The following is a 26383-nucleotide window of genomic DNA, read 5'->3' as shown; positions in this document are numbered from 1 at the left end:
CTTCAGTGTTTAGAAGGATGTAAATAAATGTTGGGGGAAGTGGGGGTTAAAGAGTTGATCCTGTGAGTACACATACCAATTGCTGACGTAGGAAACGAGTTCTCTTAGAAGCTTCTTAGTCCTATGATTTATGCTTGGTCTGTCACAGTATATTTTGTGACATTAAAGATAAGACTTTTAGAGACTAGCCAAGAACTTCCTTCATATGCCTTGTAATCATCTTCAGCTGCCTTACAGGTCTAGGATCCTCCTTTTGCCTGTATATTCAGAAATGTCTCCCCTCTTTGCAGTAGCTTAGCAGGCCTATCTCCTGCCATCTCCTGCTTAGCAGGCTTGACTCCAGCTTGGAGAACATGCAGGCAGGTGACTTCTCAGTAGACAGGGAACTTATGCTCCCTGGTCACTGCCTCCTGGCATTCCTGTTAGCTCAGATCCTTTCTGGGCTGACTGCCAGAAGCTCTTTGCCCTGTTCTGCCCTTCCAGTATCCCCTGCTGTTTTGCTCTTTTAAGAGGAGGCCAGTAGCCAAAAAGTAGGCTCCATGTGCATGGATGTTTTTCAGCTCTGAAGAGCTTACTGGAAGGTAAATATTCCCTGCAGTAAAGATGGGTTCCCTGCAATATAGAGGAATGTTTACTATGGGACTTGGTCTCTATGTACACATTCTGCTTATTTTTTGGAAAAACTGTAAGAACACTTGAGGAAGGTGAGGTGGGGCAGGGGTGTTTTGGCCAAAGGCTAGAATCAGGAGTAGTTTTTGAGAGTGGTAACACTTTCTATATTATATGCACACTATAGTTATCTCATGGTTACCTCTTGCAAAGCAGGTTTTTCAAACAGCACAAAAGTAAAATGATTGCACATGTTTAAATTGCAAGCCCTCTTGCAAATCATTTTCATCTCTTGCTGGGGGAAAACAACTGTTCTCCTGCCACAATTAATTTTAATTTAGTACAAGATAACTTTACAATTAGTTAACATTCTGTTCATTTTAATTGTAAAAAATCGACGGTTCCACACTAGGAACTTGCCTGGGATGGGAGTAAGTCCTCTAGGACTTAACATGACTTTTATTTCTGAATAAATAAGCACAGCAGTAGGTTGTAAATATCTCTAACAAAGATCAACTGAGTGGGCACAAAAATATTTTGTGTAATAAAACCCAAATGGCTGGTGACTATAATTGTGCGAGCTTTATTTATCCCCCCCCCTAAGTATTGCAACTATCAGGTCTGTTTGCTTCTTAAACAAAGGCCAAGAGCAAAACCTTACTCGGGATCAAATATAAAAAAGCAGACATAGGATGTTCTTCTGAATTTTTTATGCTACAATTTTACCTGTACACTTAAAGTTTGATGTTTGTGGTGAAAGCAGTTGTTGAAGTAAACCGTCAGCATTTCATTAGTGAGTTGCTCCCTTGGCTGTTTCATAGAGTTGTCAGTTTATTTTTATTACACACCTTGAAGTCTCACTGGAAATCATGCAGATCTCAACTTTTTGTTGCAAAGCTGCATTTCTGGCACTCATAACTTGAAAGCATTATTGCAATGAACTCAACCCTTAGAAAATGAGGGAGTATATTACAATAATTATTTATTATTTATTTTAATTATTTTAATAAATTATTTTTAAGTTGGCCACAATATTTTTGAGATATGAGTTGGTTAGAAAACATAATCATGCCATCACACTCTTCCGACTAAAAGGAGTCTTGTGGTTTCCCACAGGCTAAAGGACCTGGGGTAAAACAGCTATCAGCAGTCTCCACTTTCTAGATCCATCTGTCCAGATAGGAATGGAACCAATGATGAGTGGTATTGTGTGTTCCCATCAAACCCAGAAGGGTACCATGGCTGATGGTATCAAAAGATCTTGAAGTATAATAGAGTAGCAGTTCTCTATCCATCTCTAGGCACAGATCATCCATTAGGATAACCTTTGTACTTTCTGTTCCAAAACCAGGCCCAAAAACAGACTATAATGGATCAGAATCAGGTTAATTTAGGAAATCATGGAGCTGTATATTGGTTGCTAAAAAGTCATGAAGTTCCTAAGAGGCTGTAATATTTCATATCTCTCTCCCTCCCTCTCCCTCCCTCTCTCTATCTCTCTCCCCCCCCCCACCCCAGATAAATTCAAATTAGAAAAGCGGAGCCAGTTCCAGGGTGAGGACCTGTAAGAGGCAATATAATGCGGAAACCAAGCCCTCAGAAAGGTAAGCAGTAATCCTCAAAGAAGGAAAGCCCATGTAGCTGGTTTATTGATATATCCTTAAATATATTAATGGGGCCAGAGATGAAAGCTATAGATGCCTTTTGAACCATCTGGACAAGCAAAATTATGGACAACATTTGGAAACTGGGTCCATAAAACTACCTCAGATTTCTGTGGAGAGATAAAATTAACAGACATGCATATCCCATTTTGTTTTCTTCTTTCACACCAACAGATCTATACATAAATTCATCCTTTTTCTTTCTTTTGTGAGTGTGTTCAGGGCTGCTTCAGACCAGACAGAATCTATTACACCGTGATTCATTATGCATGATGAATGGATGTGTGTGTCTCAGTGCAGTGGGGCCACTCTGAAGTAAATCTCCATGGGATTTTCAACTTTATTGTGAAAGACCCTTCAAACATGGGATATGTAACAAATGTCTATCTTCCCAAAGAATATTAACTGCATAGGCTGAGCAGATCTCATTGCCGAAAGCCTTATTTCTACATTTATAATGGAACATTTCATTCAGTTGTTAGCTCAACCTCTCAACCATCTTTGTCATCCCAGTGTGAAAAGTTGTTTTTCTTCAGATGCGTTCAGATATCTTCAAAACCAAACTTTTGTACATGATGATAAACAAGTATGACACAGTTTGGTAATCTGACATTAGGAGCTGGGGATGCATGTACAAAGAATTAACATTACACCGAGACTTGATTTATATGCAGCTGAAGGAGAAATGTTACCTTGGATTCTTACCAAACTTTTTGCACTTTTCATTTTCATTATCTGAATAGTTCTTTTGAGCTGCAAATGGAGCAGTTCTCAGTGGGCAAGTAGTATGCATGCAGCATACAGCCCCTTCCAAGATTGAGGTGTGTATAGCATGAGTGCGGAATCTTTTTAGCTGCCCGGGCCAAATCCTTCTCAGATCACCCTGGTGGACCAAATTTGGCAAGTGGGTAGGGCCTCCCACTTCTCAGCACCCTGACATCATGCATAAGGTACTTGTAGCTGGGACTTCAAAGTGCTACTAAAGGGAAGGATTTCTTCCCTCATCTTACCCAGGGGTTGAATGGAATCCCCTGCTAAAACAATGATAGAAAAAGTCTCAATTTCAGCAGGAGATTCTGATGCACACCTATTCCTGAACTGAATCAGATAAGGGGGGCCTCAGAATCTCCCACTAAAGGGTGAGTGTTCCCATCATTTTAGCAGCATGGGATTCCATGCAAGTTTGCATGGAAACCTTTGCGAAAACAATGAGGGAAAACTTTTAGTAGGGGATTGCAATGCCAACCCCTTCCAGAATCAGGTAGGGATTTGCATGGAATCCTGCAAAAGTGAACAGGATTTAACCCCTGCTCATCAGCTAAGGAGCTGGTTTATAATCTGCTCAGATTGGCTGCACAGTGCTGGGAACAGGGACACCCTGCTAGCACAGGATTTAACTCCACCCTTGTGCGTATCAAGTGACCACATTAGTGATGGCAGCGGTAGGTGAGTGTGATTTGAGTAAAAAAGCGTCTCGGGACAACTTGGACTCCCTGGAGAGGACTGACATCATCATTACAAAAGACTTTTTGTAAACATACTCCCATAGACCTCAGAAGCACTTAATTAATTATTTTAATCCTGATTGTGGGGCAGAGCAGGGGATTAACTAGTGTATCTTTGGCATGGGTGGAAGGTGGGGGCACTACTTTCTGATTTTCTCATCCACAGCTGTTGGCACCCCACCTTTAAATACTCCCTTTCTGCTGGCTGCCTCTTGCAGGAGAATACCTGGCAGTAGCTTGCCATCTGAGTGGGCAAGTTGGATCTGCACTGTGGCTGAGCTCCCTCTGCAGCACCACCACCCCCAGTGTCACTCCTCCTCTCCAGTGGAGACTTAACAGAGGAGAGACTATGCAGTATCCTCATCTACCCCATTCAACATCAGGAGGGTTTGGATTGTACTGCACGCTGGTGTATATCTAAGGAAGTGATGGCTTGGTCAAGCTTAAGTTGGGCAGAGGTCTGCCTTCTATGTAAGTTTTATTTTGTATGCTGCCTTGGCCACTGATGTTGCAATGTAGTTGTAGCTGATACTGCACTTAGTTTGACTATGTTGCTTAGTGGTAGGCAGTGTTTTGGCTTCCATCAGCATAGACTCCACTTTTCTGCACACACAAATGAACTTTCTGCCCATAATTACTTTTTAAGGGAGCCTAGCTTGCCATTCTGTTTACAGCTAGGCCAGCTGAAGGAAGCTTTTCTGAGCCTGTGTTGCTGCTTTGGCACCATCTGCTTATTCTCCCAGCATGGTGCAAGCCGGTGCTGTGTTGGCAGATGCATCCTTCCCTTTAATGAGGCATGAAACCAACAACCAGCCTACCTCATGGCACTTTTCTCTAGTGACTATAATATTTTCTCCGACTGCAAGGCAAATTGTTATTGTGTCTGTGGCATATGCATTTAAGGCAGATTTTTCTTTGCAGCCGAATTAGCCTTTTTCTCCCTGACTCTGAGCAGTTGACTAGCAATTTTGACATAAAGGAGAGAAGGAAAGAAATCCAGCTAAGAACGTAGTATCTGGTTCTGTCTATTCACATATGCCATACAAAGTGCAAGGGTTGTTCCAAGAAATTCCTTGTCTGATTTACAGTGCTGCTACTCCTTCTTTCTCCACTACCCCACTTCTTTCAGATTGTTTTTGCACCTCTAGTTGTTCATCTTACAGAGGTTAGTCCCTCTCTAGCACCACTTGTCTTTTAATAGTGTGAAAGTAAATGGAGGAAAACAAGCCCATGTGAGCATGCTGAGAGGCAGCTGGAGAACTTGATAATAGTGATGCTGGTTGATTAGTCTGCAGCGTGGTTGTCTGGTCTTTGATTTCAGCCTTCTGTTCAGCTGATTATTTTCTTCATGGAATCTGAATCCTCCAGCCACTGCTACCATTGTGACCTCTGGTTATGAATATTATGCAATATGCTTCAAAAGCAGTGCCTGTGCTTTTAGCCAGGCAGTTCCCTGTCAGTGCAATTGGCTTTCTTGAAAGCAGTTGAAGGTGTGTTTGTTTTCTCTAATGGAATTATTTTAGCAGTAGCTGTCATACACTTCCTGAGTTTCTTTAGCTCCCTGTTTTTCTCCTTTTTTCATCTATTGGATCCTAACAAAGCTTTGTCTACATAAAAATTTGATGAAAAATTAGATTCCACTGTCTTAGCAATCCTATTTGTGTTTACTTTGAAGTAAGTCCTATTGACTTAGGAGTGAGGAGATGGAACAACAAGCATCATTAAGGCATGTATATGTAAAGATTTATTTATATGCATTTTTAATAATTATGGCCCCTGGCCTCACAACTTCATTTGCAAAACTTACATTTCTACCATATAAATATCAGAATCACTTTTGAATTATTTCTTGTTACTTTAGAAAAGGAACTTCTCCCCACAACCCTTTGGGCCAAAACAAAGGTTGTTTGCCATAATGCGGTTTATTTATATATTTATTACATTCATATACCACCTTTATCTTCCAAAGATCTCAATGTGATGTACATAGTTCTCCTGGACACCATTTCATCCTCACAACAACTTTGTGAGGTAGGTTAGGCTAAGAGATGGTGACTAGCCCAAGGTCACCCATTGAGCTTCATGGCTGAGTGGGGATTCAAACCCTGGTCTCCCAGGTTGACTTTTATTTCTTTAAAAAACAGTTAGTGTGGTTAGAGAGTGAGCTGGTTTGGGAACATGGCATAGGAAGAGGGGCTAAGTTATTGTCCCTGACATGGTGCTGATAGGAATTGCCTTCCCCACTATACCTGCTGTTTATAGTGGGAGGAAAACATCCATTGGTGCCAATAGCAGACCTGGTGGGGTTTGTCCCACCTGACCGCCGCCCCTGCCCCCCACTGCTTGTTGAAGAAAAATCAGCTTCACAAGGGAATATCATATGACAAATATTGCTTCCACTTTGGCCCTCATTTGCTGCTTAGTGCAGGAGTGAGGAACCTTAACCCAGGGACCCATTGCAGTTTCTAGGCCTGTCTCTGTTTGGCCCTTGGGACTTTTCCCAGGCCGCACACCCTCCCACAGGTCACACCCTCCTTGAATGCCTTTGCTGGTTGGAATGTGTCTTTGAGTTGTGATAACTCCTCTTGCTTGCCTGGAAGAAGGATGGAAGGGTGTGTATTTGTGTAGAAATCTCTGGCTTTTGTTTGGCTGGAATGTAACCCTAAAAGTCCCATCCATTGCTCTGCTCAATATTGCATCTGACCCCAAACGCCACTGGTATGCGGCCCTCAGAAGGTTGCACATGAAAGAATGTGGCCCTCAGGCTCATATAAAAGCGGGGGGTGAAAATAACTTGATAGTGCTATTCACTAATGGGTACTGTATATTTTGGATGAACAAGGTTGGAGGATATGTGCTAAATCATAATAAATGTGGTAGTCTTTAAGGTGTCTCAACTGTTTATCAGGAATACAGTTGAAATAGCTGTTTTTCCAATTTCCACCACCACCACCACCACCACCACATTCCCTCCTGATTTTGCAATAGCATTACTCGCATTTCAAGCACTTTTTCATGTTTCTAGATGACAGTCAGTTTCCACAACTCTCCTGGCAATCCAGTTTGCTATTTGACTCACTTCTGTTAATGTTTCAGCATCTTCATCAAGTGCTCAGACGTTTGTGTTGGTTATATTGATTGATCAAGGCCTCGCTTGTGATTTTGTTGTTGGCCCCCATGATAAATTACTTAAGTCTCCTGGACCCCACAAATCTCTTAAGTCTCTTCTTTCCCCACCCCCTGACACACCACTCCCCTATTTCTGTGTGAATTACCAGAGGCTGCACAGGGAGGAGGAGGGTAGGCTTACAAACTAGATACAGCAAAGTGGTATCCTGTTTTCATCAGCTTGCATCCTGTCACATCAGAAGGATTGTGACTTGGCCATTTGGACATGGGCATGGAGCTTTTTCTTCAGTTCTCAGCAGTGTCTTTGCTGTGTTTTGCAGATGGCACGGATCAAACAAATAAGCGGAGACTAAGAAAAATAAATTTTCCCGCTGACTGTTGTGACCTTTGTGGAAAAGGGCAGACCTCCTTATTTGAGGTTGGCCTCTGAAACTCAATATTTTAAACATCTCATATGTTAGCATGCAGTTGGTTTCATTTTACTTTTAGTATAATTTGTTTGAAGGGAATTTTGGCCCAAACAGTGACACTTATACATTGAAGGGTAAATCTGCTTGCGGATGACCAAGAAACGGTAGGCAGCATGGAGCATAATTTCTTGCTGATGAAGGAAAAGCTCTTTGTGAGGTTATTCTCTCTCTTTGGTCTTAGCAATAGACTGGAAAGATGGCAAAAAGCACAAGTATGGGCGCCTCTCAGAACCTCCGTCCCAGTACCAAGGTATGAATCAGATCCACTTTCTTTTCTGTTCCCCTTTGTTAGAAGAACAGCTAGTGAGTTTTCTGCTGACCACAAAAGAGAAGGAATATAGAGAAGGTAATATAAACTTTTAATGGGCCATGTGAACATGTGAAGCTGTCATGTATTGAGCCAGATCATTGGTCTTTCTCGCCTCAAGGTCTCAGGCAGCGCTCTTCCCTAATCCATTTCCCCGAAATCTTTTAAATAGAGATGCCAAGGATTCAGTCAGAGCAAATACCCTACCAGTGAGCTATTACTCCTGCATCAATCCAAGTTGAAGGAGGGACATCAGCTTTTTAGTCCTAAAGAGCTTTGCACTGAGCAGCTGCTTCTATTTGATAATTCTATATCTGTTTGCATCTTCTTTATTAGCATACCTGATTATGCTGTAATTGCAGTGGAGCCCTTCCCTGCAAATAGTTTGTGAAAAGTGCATACCGGTAGTATTCATGCAGCACAGGTACATAGGACTGGTTCACGCTTCTGGTTGACTTGGAACTGAACATACAGAGTAATTCCATCAAGAAGCAATGTGTCTGAAGTGATACAAAATCTTTGACTTCTGGTGGATTTGGGATAGCTTGTTCACATGTGGAGGTCTCCATTTGGTGGAGTCTCCTTCTTTGGAGGTCTTTAAGCAGAGGCTTGACAGGCATATGTCAAGAATGCTTTGATGGTGTTTCCTGCTTGGCAGGGGGTTGGACTGGATGGCCCTTGTGGTCTCTTCCAACTCTATGATTCTATGATTTGATGTTGCAATTATCATGTGGAACATGACATATGTGAACCAACCTAAAGAGAGGGATTTCTTTGGCTGCTCCTACAACTACATGGAATCTTGCTGCCCAAGATCATCATCAATGTCTGGCATCTAAGGCATTGAAACACACACAGTTCAAAACCTAGATTTCAGTGAATATCAGCAGTGGAATCCCTCAATGACAAGGCTAACTTGTGGCTAACTTTGAAGCCACAGACAAGTCAAAGAGCTCCTAATTAATTTGCTGGTTATCGTGGCTTCACTCTGCTTTGTCTAAAGGCAGTAGTTCTGTCACGGTGGGACCATTTTCAGTATAATCACTGTGGTGTGTTTCTGCTACCACTGTACCTCTGCATGCATGCTGCCTTTCTGTATAAATGTGATTAAATTCAATGAGTTACACTTCAGTGTTTCTGTGCTCAAACTCCTATGAAGATTCACAATCATTCAGTCCCATGCAAGAGCCATGATATGGCCTACAGCTTGTGCAGAATGTGTGGCTTCTGAGGAAATAAAGGCAGCAGCAAAAAAACAGCAACTAACAGGAATAAAAGCACCAACAAAAATCAGTTTAAAGGTCCCAGGTGAACAGGTCTAGAGACCACATGATTAGCAAGTTAAAATGGCTGCGCCAGCCATGCCAATTTTCCTAATTGGCTTTGCCAGTGTACCATCCCACTGCCATGATAAATAATTAGTATTTTGTTCCTTTATTTCTCTGGTAATTATCAACAGAGGGGATTGTTATTGCCTGGTGAAAATCTAGTTTGCCTGAATGAGTAATAATATAAATTGCCTCAAATGTAGGTGCTTTCCAAAAATTAAAAGCATGCCTGAAGTCTTACAATCTCTTGAGATAAGAAGGGTGATAAATAAGGCAGAAAATGAAGCTGAAGGAAGAAATGGAGGGAAATCACTACCTTATCTTGTACATGCAATCTTTTTGGCTAACAACTCACAGTTAATAGCAACCTGGGACACTCTTGGATCAGTGAATAACAGAATAAAGTTTAGCAAATGCAAACCCATTATCACTGAGTAGGGAAGAAAGCCCTTGACTCTTTAAAAATCAGATTAGTTGGTTAGCAGGTGATTTGAAATACCTCTGCCTGAGATCCCGGAGAACTATTGCCAGGCAGAGTAGACAATACTAGACTACAGTGGTACCTCTACTTATGAACGCTATCCGTTTCGGGGTGGCGTTCACACCCCGAAAAGTCCGTAAGTAGAGTGCCACTACTGTGTGCGTGCGATAGAGTGCTTCTGCACATGCGTGAAACGTGCAGATCGATTCTGTGCATGTGCGTGCGGCGAACCCAGAAGTAAACACTTCTGGGTTTGCCGCGTTCGTAACCTGAAAAGCCACAACGTGAAGCAAACGTAACACGAGGTACGACTGTACAGTCGTGCCTTGCAAGACGAATTTAATTCGTCCCGCGAGTCGCTTCGCATAGCGAAAAATTCATTTTGCGAAGCGGCTCCCATAGGAACGCATTGAAGTGCGGTTTCCCATAGGCTGCCTCGCAAGACGGGGGGATTCGTCTTGCGAGGCACCCTATGGGACGAAAAAAAATCATCTTGCGAAGCGCACCATAGGAAACTTTGCCTTGCGAGGCTCCATTGAAATCGCAAAACGCTTTCGTTTTGCGAGTTTTTCGTCTTGTGAGGCATTCGTCTAGCGAGGTACCACTGTATATAGATAAGGGGTTGTCAACCTGGTCCTTACTGCCCACTAGTGGGCGTTTTAGGATTCCAGGTGGGCGGTAGGGGGTTCTACTGCACAAAATGAATCCTCCTTCCATTGAGCACTGGTGGACGGTAAGGAAATTTTACCATCAAGAAAGATGCATTAGTAGGCAGTAGGTATAAAAAGATTGACTACCCCTGATATAGATAGACAAATGGTCTGACTTGTTATAAGATAGCTTCCTTTCCTGTGTATCGGCTGTTCTGCGTAGTGAGTCACTATAACATTAATGTACAATTGGTTTCTTCCATTAAATTAACTTTGTTCTCATCCCATAGTGTACCACCCTCCATGTGGCTCAGTGTGAACAAGTCCTCAGGAAAAAGGGGGACCTATACAAAATAAGATGGAACATGAAACAAAATAGCATTCTGCCAATTGTTTAGTGGGCTCATAGCAGGTTTTCTGCATTGTAAAGACATGTTCTAGTTGTACTGTGGTGCTCCATGCCAGAGATGGCCATTACTAAATGTAAAAAAATAAAAGGGATTTGTTTCTTTGGTTTCTTTACCTAGGAATTGCTGGCAGATGAAATGTGGGCATAATCTGTCTACAGTAGTGTGGCATGTGCAAGCAGTTTAAAAAGCTATTATGCCACTTGGAGACCATTTACTGTGTAAGACACACAGATAAAGGCTGCAATCTTGAATACACTCTCTTGAAAGATGGGGCCCTAAATTGGTAGACTTCACTTTTTACAAAACATGTTTAGGATTGCATGTAAGAATCCTAGCATTTAAAATAAAAAAGAAAGGATCCCCCTACGACTCTGTACTATATTTGTTCTATTACATCTAAATAACCAGAAGACCTCTGTTTTCATTGTATTGGGCAATAAAAAAGGAAGACTTTAGAGAGGTGCTGCTCAAACTAGCAGCTAGTTGTGTGTGTCAAGTTCCCTCCCTCTCAGTATCTAGTTGCTGTGTTCACTGTTCTGACATCTGTGTGGCATTCATTTCCTTGACACTGGCTGCAGCAGCCAATGATATATGGAGGTTGTTCGAATGATGCCAGGGCCCTGAGTAAGTTATGAACAATTTGAACTTCACATTAAAAAGTGGAAAAGGGAAGGAATTTGACTCGTGGCTGCTATTTTGGACTGGAGTTTCCTGTTCCTTGTAACATGTACCGTGTTTCTCATATTATAAGACATGTCTTATATTTATTTTTTCCTCAAAAAAACACACTATGGCTTATTTTCAAGGGATGTCTTATTTTTTCCCTCTTCCCCCTGCCGCGGCCGGCATTGCTGCTGCGCCTATCACTATGTCTTATTTTCAGGGTATGGCTTATATTCCTTGAATGCTTAAAAATCCTGCTATGGCTTATTTTATGGGTATGTCTTAAAATATGAGAAACAGGGTAGCTGTACCCTCTCCAGCTTGGCTGACTGACTTTGTCAGTTACTAAGTGTATGAGTCATCTTGATGTCTCTTTGGCTTCTTAAGGCATGGAGAAAACCTTAAGAATGTTGAGAGAACAATGTAAAAGTGCTGCATGCAGTTCTACAACTGAAGCAAATGTCAGCTGCTGTGTGTGCCTGGGGGAGATGAAGCAAGGTATAACTGCGGTTATATCACTGGTCTTCAGTTGGGGGATTGAAACCCACTAGTGTCTTGTGTCCTGATCCAAACTAGGTCACAACAGGGGTACTAGCGCCATGCAAATATATGGTAAAATGTGCTTGTTTGAGTTAAAAGTGGGTCCTGGGCCTGAAAAGCTTGAATATACCGGCAATACATGAATAGATATATAGACCAGGCTTCAGGTACAAAGCTTTTGTGGTTGACTTTCGACTTAATTTAAGTTTCTCTACCACAACTGGTAATTCTGTACTCTCAGCCCAAACAATTCATTGCTTGTAATTCATTGTGATCATTTGAACTTGAAATTGTTATCATTGTGTAATTCATTGTGATCAGCTCCTCTGGCTAATACCGTGTTTCTCCTAAAATAAGACGTGCCTCTAAAATAAGCCATGGCACGATCTTTTGAAGGCCAAAAAATGTAAGACATCCCCCCAAAATAAGACGTGTTGGGGGAGCCAGCGGGACGACCCAGAGCGAGCCGGCAAACGCAGCAGCGCGCGCTGCGCCGAGCCCCAGCACAGCGGGAGCCCCAGCACAGCGACGCGCGGAGCTCCGGCTGAACGGGCCCCAGGACCCGGCAGCGGGCGGCGCGCGAAGCCGCAAGACCCGGCAGGAGCCGGCAGCAGCCCCAGCCGCGCCGTGCTGCACTGCGTGAAGCCCAGGGACCCAGCAGCGGGTCCTGGGGCTTCGCGCGGCACGGCTGAGGCTGCTGGCTCCTGCCGGGTCCTGCGGCTTCGCGCGCCGCCCGCTGCCGGGTCCCTGGGCTTCACGCGGTACGGCGCGGCGTGCGAAGCCGCAGGACTCGGCAGGAGCTGGCAGCAGTCCCAGCCGCGCCGCGTGAAGCCCAGGGACCCGGCAGCGGGCTCAGCGGGCGGCGCACGAAGCCGCAGCACCCGGCAGGAGCCGGCAGCAGCCCCAGCCACGCCGCGCCGCACGAAGCCCCAGGACCAGGCAGCGGGCGGCGCGCGAAGCCACAGCAGCCGGCAGCAGCCGGCAGCAGCCGGCAGCCGCCTCAGCCGCGCCGCGCTGCGTGAAGCCCCAAGACCCAGCAGCGGGTGGCGCGCGATGCTGCAGGACCCGGCAGGAGCCGGCAGCAGCCACAGCCGTGCCGCATGAAGCCCTGGGACCCAGCAGCAGGCTCAGCGGGCGGTGCAAGAAAGCCCCGTACCATACGTAACAATAAGACATCCCCCGAAAATAAGCCGCGATGTATTTTTTTAAAAGAAAAATAAATATAAGACGTGTCTTATTTTAGGAGAAACACGGTAGCTAATACATTTATAGGTATTTCATTAAGATTCTTATAAAGACTGATCATTTTCCAGAATTATTCTCACAAGTTCCATTGCAGTCATTTCTTTTTCTCCTTTACACAGGTCACTTTGCCTGGGATAGATACTTGAAAGAGACATGCTCCAGCCCTGCTCCTGCCCATTGCTTCAAGCAGGTAATGGAGCATTCCATGTTGTAAAAGAGTTGGGATGAAGGGGTCAGCTTCTAGACAGCTCATGGACAAGTGTGGAATAAACTCCTGTACCTTCTCTTTGTGGGGGAAGAGCAACCGATGCAGGTACCCGGTTGTAAATTATATAACGGAACAGAGCTTTTTAAATAAAGGTGCAGTCACATGACCTTTAAGGTTGGTGAAATAGCTCAGGAACCGTTGTTCACAGGTAGGTTTGAACAGAAACGTTAGATTTCTCCCTGCTTGGACTATGTATGTATTTGGATCATTGCATGTGCTGAAATTAGTTTCCTTTGGGTCTAAAGTTAAAATAAAGATAATTTCTTCTCTAATGTTTGTTGTAGTTACTTGAGTTATGAGATGATTGTATGGGCATCATCTTTGGCAAATATGTGAATTTTGAAGGTAGCATAGTGCCTGGGTTTGATTTACTAGCAAATTGGGTTGGTAGGAAATGGAGGTCCAAGAATACAGTAGGACTCCAAGCCAAGTTTTAAGAATTGTTGAATGCAGACTATCCCAGGTTTGATCCTTGACATGTCCAATTAAATTGGATTAAGTAGGAGATAATTTGAAAGAACTCTGATAGCCAGATGAGTCAGCTTGCCCACGCAATTTAGGGGGCTGGCGACATGCCGACATCACTTTGGCATGCCTTGCAATGTGCTGACATCACTAGTGTGCGAGGTGCTGCTGTGCTGTGCACACACCACACAGCTTGCACAAGTGATGCAAAATATTGATGGGACCCAGCCCCCTCCTTGAAAATTTCAGGGGGACCTTGTCCCATCTGCCCCTTCTAGATGGCACTCCTGTTGATAGCCCAAAAAACTACTAAGGCAGCAAAGAACCTTTTGGCAACTTAATAGCCAACAGATTTTATTATGGCATAAGATTTTGTGGATTGAAGCCCACTTCGTCAGGTGCAAGATGAATAATAATAATACTTTATTTGTACCCCGCCCATCCGGCTGGGTCTCCCCAGCCACTCTGGGCAGCTTCCAGCAAAGATTAAAATACAATAAAATGTCACAGATTAAAAACTTCCCTAAACAGGGCTGCCTTCAGAAGTTTTCTAAATGTCAGACAGTTGTTTATCTCTTTGACCTCTGATGGGAGGGCATTCCACAGGGCGGGCGCCACTACCGAGAAGGCCGTCTGCCTGGTTCCATGTAGCTTTGCTTCTCGCAGTGAGGGAACTGGCAGAAGGCCCTTGGCGCTGGACCTCAGTGTCCGGGCAAAACAATGGGGGTGGAGATGCTCCTTCAGGTATACTGGGCCGAGGCTAGGAAATTGTGCTCGGAAACTGCTGCCTCCAGTCAAAGTAAGCAATAGTGGGCTAGATGGACTCAGAAAAGTCAGCTTCCAATGACCCCAAGAGTGCCTGATCAAGGAGATAAGCATAGTGTTGTGATGTTGTGCAAGCTCAGTGTTAACCACCATTAACAAAGCATGACAGGTTGGCTTGAGCTCATTTAGATTTTTTAATATACATAAACTTCTTAATCAAAAAGTTCTCTAAGCAATGTACTGTACATAAAACAATATAAAACAATTATCAACAATCCACAGATAAAATCAACAACATTTTAATAGGAAATATTAAATTATATGTCTGGATAGACTTGTTTAACTAAAAGGGGTTTTAGCAGGCATCTTGAAAGGTGCCTGCCTAATGTTAATTCTGAAATATAGGTGCTGCCACAGTGAAGGCTTTCCATTTCTCTTGAAAGACAGCAGTGTTTTATTTCAAAAGCAAAAATAATGGGAAAAGAAGAGAATTTTGGGATTTAGTGGCTGTAAGTGAACGTTTTGGAGGAGAATTTTTACCATGTTGATGACTGAATTCTTTCACTTGTTCCTTACCCTTGTTTCTCTTTTATTGCGTACTGTGACATCCAGTTCTAATATGCTCTTGGCATTCAGGTGCTGGGAACAATTCAGGGAATAAGGAGGAGGTTTTTTTTGAGGGGGGAGAAAAATGTATCACTCAAGTCATGCTGAAAGCCTTGTTCTCCTCAGTCGTACACCCCACCTTCCAATGAATTCAAGATCAGCATGAAGCTAGAAGCCCAGGACCCCAGAAACACCACTTCCACTTGTATTGCTACTGTGGTGGGATTGACAGGTGCCCGTCTCCGATTGCGCCTGGATGGCAGTGATAATAAGAATGACTTCTGGCGTCTGGTGGATTCTGCAGAAATCCAGCCTATCGGCAACTGTGAAAAGAATGGAGGGATGTTGCAGCCTCCTCTAGGTGAGTTGAAACCTTGTTTTCCCCAAGGGTTGCATTTATGCTATAATCATGTCTTCTAGATTCCAAGTTATCAAAAGAGCTTTGGAATTGCAGTAAACAGCAACATGACATCTGAATATATGAAGTGCTCTAGAGAAGGGAGGCTTACTTAGAGGTATCTACTGTGTGCTCCACTCATGTTTCTTCCCTGCCTGGTTTCCTCTAGGCACTTGTTACTGACACAAGTAGCCATGCTAGTGGCTCTGCATCTCTGAATTAAGAGCAAATTTAAATGTGCAAAAAGACCTGTAATACACTCTTCTGTACAAGTGTGCCTGAGGCTGTACAGGGCAAATAACTTGTTTTGCTGTAGTTCACTGTCAAAAGTGACACAGCTGAAGTTTTCAGGAAAGTTCTTCTAATTTCCCAGCAGAATGGGGTCCACAGTGGATTGCAATAAGAGGGTTGTGTTAGCTGTGATGTCATGATTAAGCCCACTATAAAACACCAGTTCACATACTATTGCATTTATTTCCAAGTTCTGCTTATGTCACCTATTAGAAAATCTTGGTGTACTCAAGTAGTAGCATCAACAAAAAGTCCAGCCAATAGTATGGTGCAAACTAAGCTTCCTTAGACTCTCTCAAGAGAAATATTCCTTGATTTTCAATACATTTGCTAAATGTTATGATGAAGAAATCAAGGTACCTTCATGATGGAAGGATGGACAGAATTGAAAGCTGCTGCTAAGCTTTTTATGGCCTCCACCTCTGTTGCAGGGTTTCGACTGAATGCTTCCTCTTGGCCCATGTTTCTCCTGAAGACTCTGAATGGAGCAGAAATGGCACCTGTTAGGATTTTCCACAAGGTATGGCCATCATCGTTCCCTATTCTGAAGACAATGTAGCTGGATTTGATGTGCTTATGAGTTTGGTTCTCCATTTGTCTGGAAGGAGTGGGGGTTGAGGCTTTGTTCCACTCTGGGAAGACATACCTCCTCATTAACAGTATTCCTGTTCAGAGAGAGGTGAATATAGATAGCAATACCCTAAGTTTCTGAAAGAATGGAAGTGAATGTTTGTATGAAGTCCCTAAGTTTGATGTGGCAGTGTCATGAATGGCAAACTTAATACCTTTACAGGTGGTGGGGGGGTATGTTGGCCAAAGAGGTAAGTCACAGAAGGATTGGGTCTAGTCAGAAGGCAAAGTGGGAACAGATTCAGGGCAGGAGCAAGATGGGATAAGAACAATATGGACATGAGCACAGATGAAAACTAGGGATGTGAAAAGGCAAGATTGAAAATTATATTTGCGGAGAGTAAAAGGGAGAAAATAATTAAGCAAAAGGTTGGCAGCAGGGCATCACAAGGTATGCCAGAGGACCAAGGTTTGACAGGATGGTGTAGGGGGCCAGAACTCTGTGTCCCAATTTAGATATAACATTGAACCCTAGTTGTTTTTATATTGGGTGTAATCTTTCCCTGGTTACTGTAATGCAGGGGTGGGGAATATGTTGCATTCTAGAAGTTATTGGGGATCCCATCTCTTTCCCAGCTAGCATGACCAGTGGTCAGGGATGCTAGGAGTTGTAGTACAGCAATATCTGGAGGACCTCAGGTTCCAGTGAACCAGGTTAATGTGTGATGAACAGAGTGCTACTCCTGCTACTGCATCATCCTATGCGCTTCCCCTCCCCCAGTAGTGTTCCATACAGGTCTCCTTTGTTATCCTTAACCAACCCTTAATCAGGGTAAGCCAGAGTTCAAAATAAGCCAGACTTCAACATTGCACCTGAACTTGGTCTGTGATGCAATCAAGTTGTTCCGTAAATCAGCCCACCAGTAGCCTTTATCCAATTCCTTGTGCAGCAGCTGCTGGGAAACAAGGACTAATGGGAGCACTGCTAAGTCAGCAGAATAGGTCTATAAAGTAAGCCGTGTGTGTACATGCACACATATGCGTATTAATTGAGTTGCATCTGATCCTTTTTTTTCATGTCCCTTCCCCCGCCTAGGAGCCACCATCTCCATCCCAGAATTTCTTTAAGGTGGGGATGAAACTGGAGGCTGTAGATAGGAAAAACCCACATTTCATCTGCCCTGCCACCATTGGTGAGGTGCGGGGTTCTGAGGTCCTCATCACTTTTGATGGCTGGAGGGGAGCCTTTGATTACTGGTGCCGTTACGATTCTCGTGACATCTTTCCAGTTGGTTGGTGTTCACTGACTGGCGACAACCTGCAGCCCCCTGGAACGAAAGGTAAGAGTCCTATCAAAGCATTACTACATTTCACCCCTGAAATGGGTAATAGTTGGCTATGGACTGGCAACATACAGTTTAATTGTGCACATATCTTTGATGGAGGGTTATGTATTTTGGTTTATCATAGTTTTTTTTAAAAAGAGCTAATATTTTGTTTGTGTTGTCTTTTGCACTCTGTTGTAGTATTGGATTCTTTGGACGTTTATCAAATAGGATACTTTGAAATCTTCCCAGTATAGTCATGGTTATGATGGAAGCTACATCAAGCACAAAAATATTTTGCCATGTCTCTGTGCTTTCTCTCTCTTTAAGCATATTGCAGCTTATGTTCTCCATAGATCCTTCTCGTTAAGGCTGGCTCCTCACAGCAGCTTCCCATAATATTGATTGTGCATTACTGCAGTGAACTTTTGAAGCAATAGTTTGTAAATCTTGGCTTGGCTCAATCAGCTTATCCCCTGTGTCCTCTTAAAACATGCAGAGAACATAGGCAGGGTGCATGAGTGCATGTGTCTTGCATTACACTGCACTTTGGAGTAGGCAGAAGTAGTGCAGATATCTCCCTCCTCTCCTCCAAGTCCTTGGGCACACATGTGGGAGGAGGCTGGTCAAATGAGCTTCAGAGAACGCTGAAGCTTCTCTTGAGTTATCTGCAATTGCAGATAACTTGGGGGAGAAGATCTGTATTCTGTTGATGCCCCAACAAGGGCAGGTGAGTGATGGCAGAGGGCCTGAAGCATTCTTTCCTGGGGATTTGTGGAATCCTGGCTGGAAGCATGCCCAAAAAAGGATTGTGCAGGACCAAGCATAACTATCTTCTTGTTCTATGCTGTCTTTACCAACCCTGATAATCCCATTAACTGTTCAGACTAGAGAATGCCGACATAGGAATTGACCCTACAGTTACTTGTGCTTGTAAATTCTACTGAACCAGAAGTTCAGGGGTGTCTCTTCTCTTCCAAACTGGGCAGTGCTTCAAGAAAAATGCAGCTCTTTATATATCAATGAGCTCTGTTTTAATTGTGAAAATACACCTGGTATCAGTTGAAAGGTGTGCTCAATGTTGTTTTGTTACTGTTTTCCCCCTCTTGATTTATATTCTGGGTTTCTAAGGGAATATCTACTCCAGAGGTGGGGAACTGAATCTGGGTGGTGGGTCAGACATGGCTGGTGGGTCAACCCTGTGGAAAAATGTGCAGCCTGCAAAGTGTTCCACAAGAACACTTGATTGATTGTCAGGTCTTGCAGAGTCCTTGCAGAGTGCTTTGCGATGGTTCGCAAGACCTGACAATTAAAGACCACATTGCAGAGCCCTTGCATGGCGTGTCGAAGACCTGATGATCAGCAGATTGTCAGATCTCCTGAAGCCCCTTGCTAAGCAGTCTGCAAAACCTAACAGTTGATTGTGGGGGTTTGCAAAGTCCTTCACACAAGGCTTTGCAGGTGGCTGCAAACCCCTTTTGACTATACGTGTCCCATACTAGAAGCTGCATGACGTTGGGTGTAAGGCAAGTGGGTGTAGTTTGGCAAAATGGCCTTGCAGATCAAATGGGAAGACCTGATGGGCCTTATTAGACCCACGGGCTGGTGGTTCTCCACTTCTACATCCTTTCCCAGACCATGTCAGTTTCTGGATCATGGAACCCAGCACACTACCAATGGCTTCTCCACAGTCAGAGGCAGTATGCTTCTGAATGCAAGCTGCTGGAAACAGCAGGAGGGGAGAGTGCTCTGGGGCGCAGGTCCTGCTTTCCAAAGGCATCTTGTTGGCCACTGTGAGAAAAGGCCTGATCCAGCAGATTCTTATTATGTTCTTATGGAGAACATTTATTTCCTATATGCTAGGGCTACCTCAAATCCACATATGACTCATCTCAAAGCTTCAGCTTTTGCTTTAAGAGCTAATATTCCAGTAGCTAAGATATTAAAAATATAATGGCTAGAAAGCAAGGTGTGTACTCATGGGTTCTGGAGAGGTGAAATTAATTTAACTATTTAGGTTCTCAGCCCATCCCAATAACTTGACTTGGGTGTAAAAAACACAAAAAATCTCTGGAGTATTTTTACTTCTTTAGCACTAGAGGGAGCAGAGTACCCACTTGTCTATCTTCCGCTCACGGGAGCCACCAACTTCAGATACATAGACTGCATTCAGGTGTGGGATTTATTATGTTAGTTTTACTGATTGTAATGCTACTGCTTCTGTTCTTGTTCCTGGTGTTCCTTTTATACTGCGTTACCTGTTGCATTATGGAACTGTGCCTGTGATCAACATGCCACCACGTCATGCTATATTTCATTCACACCCATATGTGTGGTGTGTCACAACTAATATCGCCACTCTCCCACTCTCTGTGCATATGTGCTTCTGTTCCCCTATTTAGTATGCCAATATACCTGCCAAAATTTCATTACATGAGCAGTGGGGCATAATCTCTAAAAACTGCAGGAATCTTACAACTCAAAGCTCCCATGATATTCCAGGTTGCCAGGATTACAAGCAGATTTTTTTTCTGGAAACAATTAACATGGAAATGAATGCTAAACATGGGCTAGATTTATAGAAGTGGCTTTTACATTGTGTGAAAGGTCATATAAAATGCAATAATTAATCAAGACGATGGAGTAAAGTGCTGTTTGAATGCAGTCATGATGTTGGCAAGTAGATAACTTTCTGTATCATCTAGGTGGAGGCTTTTATGTCCAGGGCCAACGTGTAAGTCTTTGTGATCCTAGTTCCTGATCATATGTGCTTGTGTGTTTGCATGTATGTTATAATAACTACTAGGTTCTCCATTTAAGAAAATTCTGAAATTTCTGGAAAGTATTAGAAACCTCTGATCAGAAAGTCTGAAGAATGACTAAAGGATTTTACTAAGCCCATGTAGTTTCATCCTTGCTTCTATCATCTAGTGGTACATATCATTTATTGGTACATGGCAAGGTGCTTGCTAAATATTTAGAATATAGTGTTCGCTGACATTTAGGACAATATTTGAAACCATTGGATCCCTTCAGAACCATTGGATCCCTTCAGAAAATGATCCCAGTTATCCTCCTCCTCTCTTAATGTGTAGCTAGTTTTCTCAGGTGGTCATTTTCAGAAAGAAGGGAGTCTGTCAAGCCAACACCTCAATATCCATCTTTCAAAGTGGCCCATTATGGCAGCTTATGGCCCCCTTACACCCCTCCTGCATGGGCCTCATGGAGTTCTAATCATTTTTCGCCTGTGGCCACTGGTTTCTAATCCCACCCACCAAACTCCTTACACCAAATTTACAATATTTTACACAAGATTTTTGTCTATTTTCTTTACACACCCTTATCTCTGGTGATACGTAAGTCATCTTTCTTTGTACATTTTTAATTGCCCATGGTGAAAATTTCCACCTCACGGAAATAGCATTGACCATAATGATATATAGAAGAAATCTGATGCAGCATCTGATCATCTGTGCTGTATTGCACAGAGGCTGTCTAGTCTTACATAGGGAATGGAGGGGCAATTATAAAGAAACTATGATGTAATTGCAACAGTCGCCTAAGGCAAGTGGTGGTGGTTGTCAGGTTTTCTGACATTTTTACCATTAACCTCCTAAATGATTAAAAGGGTAAAATTCACTGAATTTCTGAATATTTGCCATATACACCATTGGACCACATCCTCAAGCTTTACTTTTGGGATTTAACATGACAATAATAAACCCTAGTGGAGCTGGACAGCACTAATGGATATTATTGTATCTGTCTTGTTATAATTTGTGTAAGCCGCGTTTGAGGAAAATATGGGATATAAATAAATATTATTACAATAATGGAGAGGAAGTTTCTTGGATACAGCAGCTGAGTGGCAGGACTGCAAGAGTTAACTGTCCTTGGGCAGACTGTGAGCCAGAGGCAGTCTTCCACTTTATCAGGAGATCTGGAATGCAGAGGAGTGGAGTTTCTGCCTTGGCACTATCCCAGCTGGCAGGAATGCACTAAGATCTTGCCAAGCAAAGGAGACCTAAGAAAGGATGCACTCCCTTCATTGCTGTGCCAAGGGCGATGAACGTTACTGTGGGTACAGCAGAGATCATAATTGCAGACGCTTGCCCCAGTTTCCTTTGTTCCCGTTAATGCAGTCAGCCTATTCAACACAACTTTACTCTGCTCAGCAGGCAAGCAAAAGTTAATCGTTTTTAAGTTGCCATGGAGATGTGTTAAGTGGCACCATACATTCTTCTTGTATTTGTCAGCCATTTTTTCCAAACAATTGTGTACAGATTAAGGGCCCGGCAAGCTTTATTTCATTTGACTGGAAGGGAGAACAGCTTCAGGTAGAAAGTGGCATCTCTGTAAGAAGACCTGTAAGTGTCTGCACCACCTCTTCCATTTAGGGTAGCGTGCCTTCAGTTGGACTACTAGGAGGTGAATAAGTCGAAGTGACACTGTAGAATTGCCTCTGACGGAAAGGTAACAGATTTTGACATTTGTTTTAGTTGTATTTCTAGTGTTCATTGCTTGTGTCCTCTTTCAAGGGGGAAGTAGAATCTTGGGGCCCTGGCTGTCTTATGTGGGAGCAAAAGATTTAATGTTGGGAGTTAAGTGGTTGTTCTTTAGTCCTTCCTAGAAAGAGAATATTATTTCTTGCAGCTGAATACGAATGGGAATTCTGTGAACAGGCAGCTGTCCAAACCTTGTGGGCAAGCTGTTGTCAGACTGTTTTGTACTGTACCCACTGACTACTTCAGAGAGTTAAGTTCTTGGACAATGTTAGAATGATAGAGGGTATGGATGTGTTTAAAATATTTTTATTGTAAAATACAATAAATTACAGCAGGCTTAAAATAATACATTTTAAAATAAGGGAGAACAGAAATGTCTTTATCTGGTGCTGACAGGATAACAATGTTGCCATCAGGGTGGCAGTGGAATTCCACAAAGCAGGCTCTGCTCTTTAGTTGCCACCTGCCTTATCTTGACTGGTGGGGAAACCTGGAGAAGAGTCTCTAAAATGAACTCAAGGTTGGTATACAAGCAAGTCTTCACTTAGGTACCTGGGTCCTAAGCTGTCTGGGGTTTTAGGACTAAGAAGCAGCACTTTGAATTTGCTTGGAAACACTGTACCCATTCGAGTTACCAGTGGTTGCAGTCAGCTGCCCAACGTTCTTTAAAGTCAACCCTACATATATTGCATTATACAGGTGAAACTCGGAAAATTAAAATATCGTCGAAAAGTGCATTTATTTCAGTAATGCAACTTATTTATTTTTATTTTTACAAATGCTTTCTTTTGGAAATTCCACAGTAATAAAACAAATAGTTACAATAAAACAAAAATAAACATCGCTATTACATTTCATTAATTACATTCCATTTATAATTGATCCACCTAACGACAAATAATTACAATTACAACAAATAAAGGCTTGACATATCTTGCTTTGCATGTCATGCATCTATCTCATATATTGGTTTCACCTTTTCAGTTGCATTGCTGAAATAAATGCACTTTTAGGTGATAAACTAATTTTCTGAGTTTTACCTGTAGTAGGTGGTCCAAGATAGACAATGAAAAACGGTGGCCAGGCAGTCTCTGTCCAACAAAGGCCACTAGCCTAATCTTTAAAAAAGGCACTATTTGACACAGAAGCTACTCAGACCTTCAGTGACAAAAGTTGGACCGAGGAGCCAGATCTGGAGTGAAAACTTGATCCATCTCTTCGAGCAAACTACTTACCTAACTACAGAACCACCATCTTACCTGGAACAAGCTCCTTTGTTTGGCCCTCATCCAGCCCTCTATGAGTGTGAGCAAAGGCAAAATTAGAGCTAGATGTGCTTCTCTGGTTTGCCAGAAGCGGCTTAGTCATGCTGGAAGACCTGGAAGCTGTATGCCTGCTCCCTCGGCCAATAGAGCGAGATGAGCGCCGCAACCCCAGAGTCGGTCACAACTGGACCTAATGGTCGGGGGACCCTTTACCTTTTGTCATCAACATGTTGACAGCACCTCACCTTAAATCCTCAGGTGACCAAGGTTTCATATAGATATCAAAAAGCATGGGAGACTAGATGGAACCTGCAGAACCCCACAAACACACTGAGGCTGAGAAGTCATTCCCCAGCATAAACTTAAATCAGTGTTCCCACAGCACACTATGCCTCTTAACTCACAACCCCGAGAGTCTATCCAGAAGTATGCCACGGTCAGTGGTATGGAAAGACTAGAGGGCCAGGAGAATTAGTGAGATCTGATACCTCTGTCCTCCTCTTGTGTTGAAGAGGCACCTCTCCCAACAGCTTGCTAAACTGCTGGGTGAAGGACCTCTCCACTCCTCCATATTAAACCTCACTGCAGGTGTGCTGGGGGGGCAGGTGCTTTGCATCTCACCTCTGCTAATAAACAGCTTGCCTGGGCCAGCCTACTGTTCTTCGTGCTGTGGTTGGTTTGGCTGCCTGTTAGCTGCCACACATACTACAAAACTTGGGGCTGTATGTTCTGGGACAGACTACAAAGCATCTGGAAACACTGCTAACTGCAAAACAAGTGTTGTCAATAAACAAGCCAGATGCAAAGGATGGGTTCATCGTACTTAGCACTAATTTCCATGATTCCCTTATATGTTGGAGGGAGGAACAGGTTTTTCATAACTTGCCTCTTTTTGAGTAGCAGAAAGGTTAGGACAGGCATCCCCAAACTTCGGCCCTCCAGATGTTTTGGACTACAGTTCCCATCATCCCTGACCACTGGTCCTGTTAGCTAGGGATCATGGGAGTTGTAGGCCAAAACATCTGGAGGGCCGCAGTTTGGGGATGCTTGGGTTAGGAGATACAAAAATGCAGGACCTTGTAATAATTAGTAAAAGGAAACCAACATTTAGTGTTGTAACCTTAAAGAAGCAGAAAGAAACCTCATGAGAATAGTTGGAAAGGCATGAGATAAGGTTGCTCAAAATGCAGTTAATAAAACAAGATTATACGAGAGTATCTTATCCCTAAAGTATGCTTCACAAATGAGCCTGTCTCAGGGTTAGGGGGATGCTAACAGAAGAAGAGACCTATTGGATCAGGTCAGAGGCTTATCTTGACATGCATTCTGTTCTCATGACGGCCAAATTGATGCCTTGGGAAATGTGCAAGCAGATGTGAATGTAAAAGGACGCTTGCTGCTTGTGATTTCCAGCAACTGATATTCAGAGCCATAATGCCTGCAACAGCATACTACCTCCAAAATAGATGTTATGGCTAGTAAGCATAGGTAGCCCTATCCTCCATGAATTTGTCTAGTGCTGTTTTAAAGCCATCCAATTTGGTAGTCATCTTTGCATGTTGTGGGAGCGGATTCCAAAGCTTTAATTACACACTGTGTGAAGAAGTACTTTCTTTTGACAGTTCTGATCTTTCAGCATTCAGCTTCATTGATTAGCCCCAGGTTATAGAATTTCGGGGAGTAGAATTGTCCCCATCCACATTTACCACCATAACCTTGCACACCTCTGTCTTGTCTTCCTTGACTTTCCTTTTTTGAAAACTAAAAAGCCCCAAATGTTGTGAATTTTCCTCATAGGGAAATTGCTCCAGCCCTGTGATGATTTTGATAGCTCTTTTGTGAACCTTTTCCAGCTCTACAATGTACTCGCTCTCTCTTTTGTTAATGTTGGAACTGCTTAGTAGGTGAACATTTGGGGGCATGGTTCTCGGGTTTCCCCTTGTGATTTTCATTTCAGAAGAGCTTTTATGTTCCAAGCAGTAACATAACATGGAAGCTATAACACCTCTGAACAACTATCTTAGAAAACACCATAGCCTTTGATTAGTGGCAATTTAAACAAAATAAAGTTTTTCTGTAAATAAACATACAGTTTTCTTGGAAAGGAAATACTTGATTTTGTTGTTGTGGTGGTGGTGGTTTATGTCTAGTCTTGCATAAAAATAGTCAAGGTTATAGATTGCACTGGAGTTTCTGTATGGACTGTATGGAACTTCATGAAAGAGTAGTTGAAACGGACTCATTTTTCTTAGGTTGTGTCCAAGAGCTATTTTTATGAGCAAACTGCCACAGAAAATGACTTTTAGATGGCTGCCAATAGGAACTGAACTTTCGCTTGGCCTTTGAGGCAGATTTCGAGCATTAGCAGTATATTGGACATGGCCCTTTGAACTGTCTTGGGGCTTATCTAAATTGTAATTTATCACAGTTCAGATTGTACAATGTTGGCTTGCATCACACCCCTATATTGGCTTGAAGCAATGTATAGTGACATATCTTGTGCTGCAAGTCTAAATCACCCTCTATTTTTTTAAAAAAAAATCACATAAAAATGTAGCATATGCAGCCAAGAACAGCAAAGTCTGGTAACCTCTTAAAATGTGGTGTTGCAGAAGCTTTCTTGGGTCATGTGTAACAAAGTGGGTTGTGGCCCATGAAAGCTTCTGCCCTCATATGCTTGCTCGCTGTGTTTTTTTTTAAGGTGCCACCAGACTGAATTTGCTGCAACTGATTAAGGCTGCAGGTCCATACATACCTGGGAGTGTGCCTCATTGATCTCTACTCCCAGTAGATCTTTCTTCTGAGTAGACAAGCACATAGCAAGGCAGGTCATTGATCCCCCTAACTAGTATTGTCTAAACTGACTGACAGCAACCCCCCAGGGTTTCAAATTGGAGTTTTTAAACCTCAGGATGCCAGGAATTG

The 26383-nt window shown here is 43.0% G+C and overlaps 1 protein-coding gene across 4 annotated transcripts in view; it reads left to right on the top strand.

Annotated features, from left to right (window-relative positions):
* SCMH1 (Scm polycomb group protein homolog 1) overlaps positions 1-26383 on the top strand; it is a 44963-nt gene that overhangs the window by 6275 nt on the left and 12305 nt on the right. For 3 of the 4 annotated variants that reach the window (XM_035117260.2, XM_060275720.1, XM_035117264.2), the window contains exons 3-8: positions 2128-2213; positions 7559-7627; positions 13121-13191; positions 15232-15466; positions 16225-16313; positions 17460-17703. In XM_035117260.2, coding sequence (XP_034973151.1) covers positions 2189-2213; positions 7559-7627; positions 13121-13191; positions 15232-15466; positions 16225-16313; positions 17460-17703 — 733 coding nt within the window. In that variant the 5' untranslated portion in view covers positions 2128-2188. The remainder of the gene's footprint in view (positions 1-2127; positions 2214-7558; positions 7628-13120; positions 13192-15231; positions 15467-16224; positions 16314-17459; positions 17704-26383) is intronic. The other variant, XM_035117263.2, reaches the window with a different exon arrangement.

The sequence above is a fragment of the Zootoca vivipara genome, chromosome 6 (assembly GCF_963506605.1).
Source record: "Zootoca vivipara chromosome 6, rZooViv1.1, whole genome shotgun sequence".
Classification (NCBI taxonomy): domain Eukaryota; kingdom Metazoa; phylum Chordata; class Lepidosauria; order Squamata; family Lacertidae; genus Zootoca; species Zootoca vivipara.
Note: the sequence above shows the minus strand (reverse complement) of the source record. Positions and strands in the feature narration are given on the sequence as shown.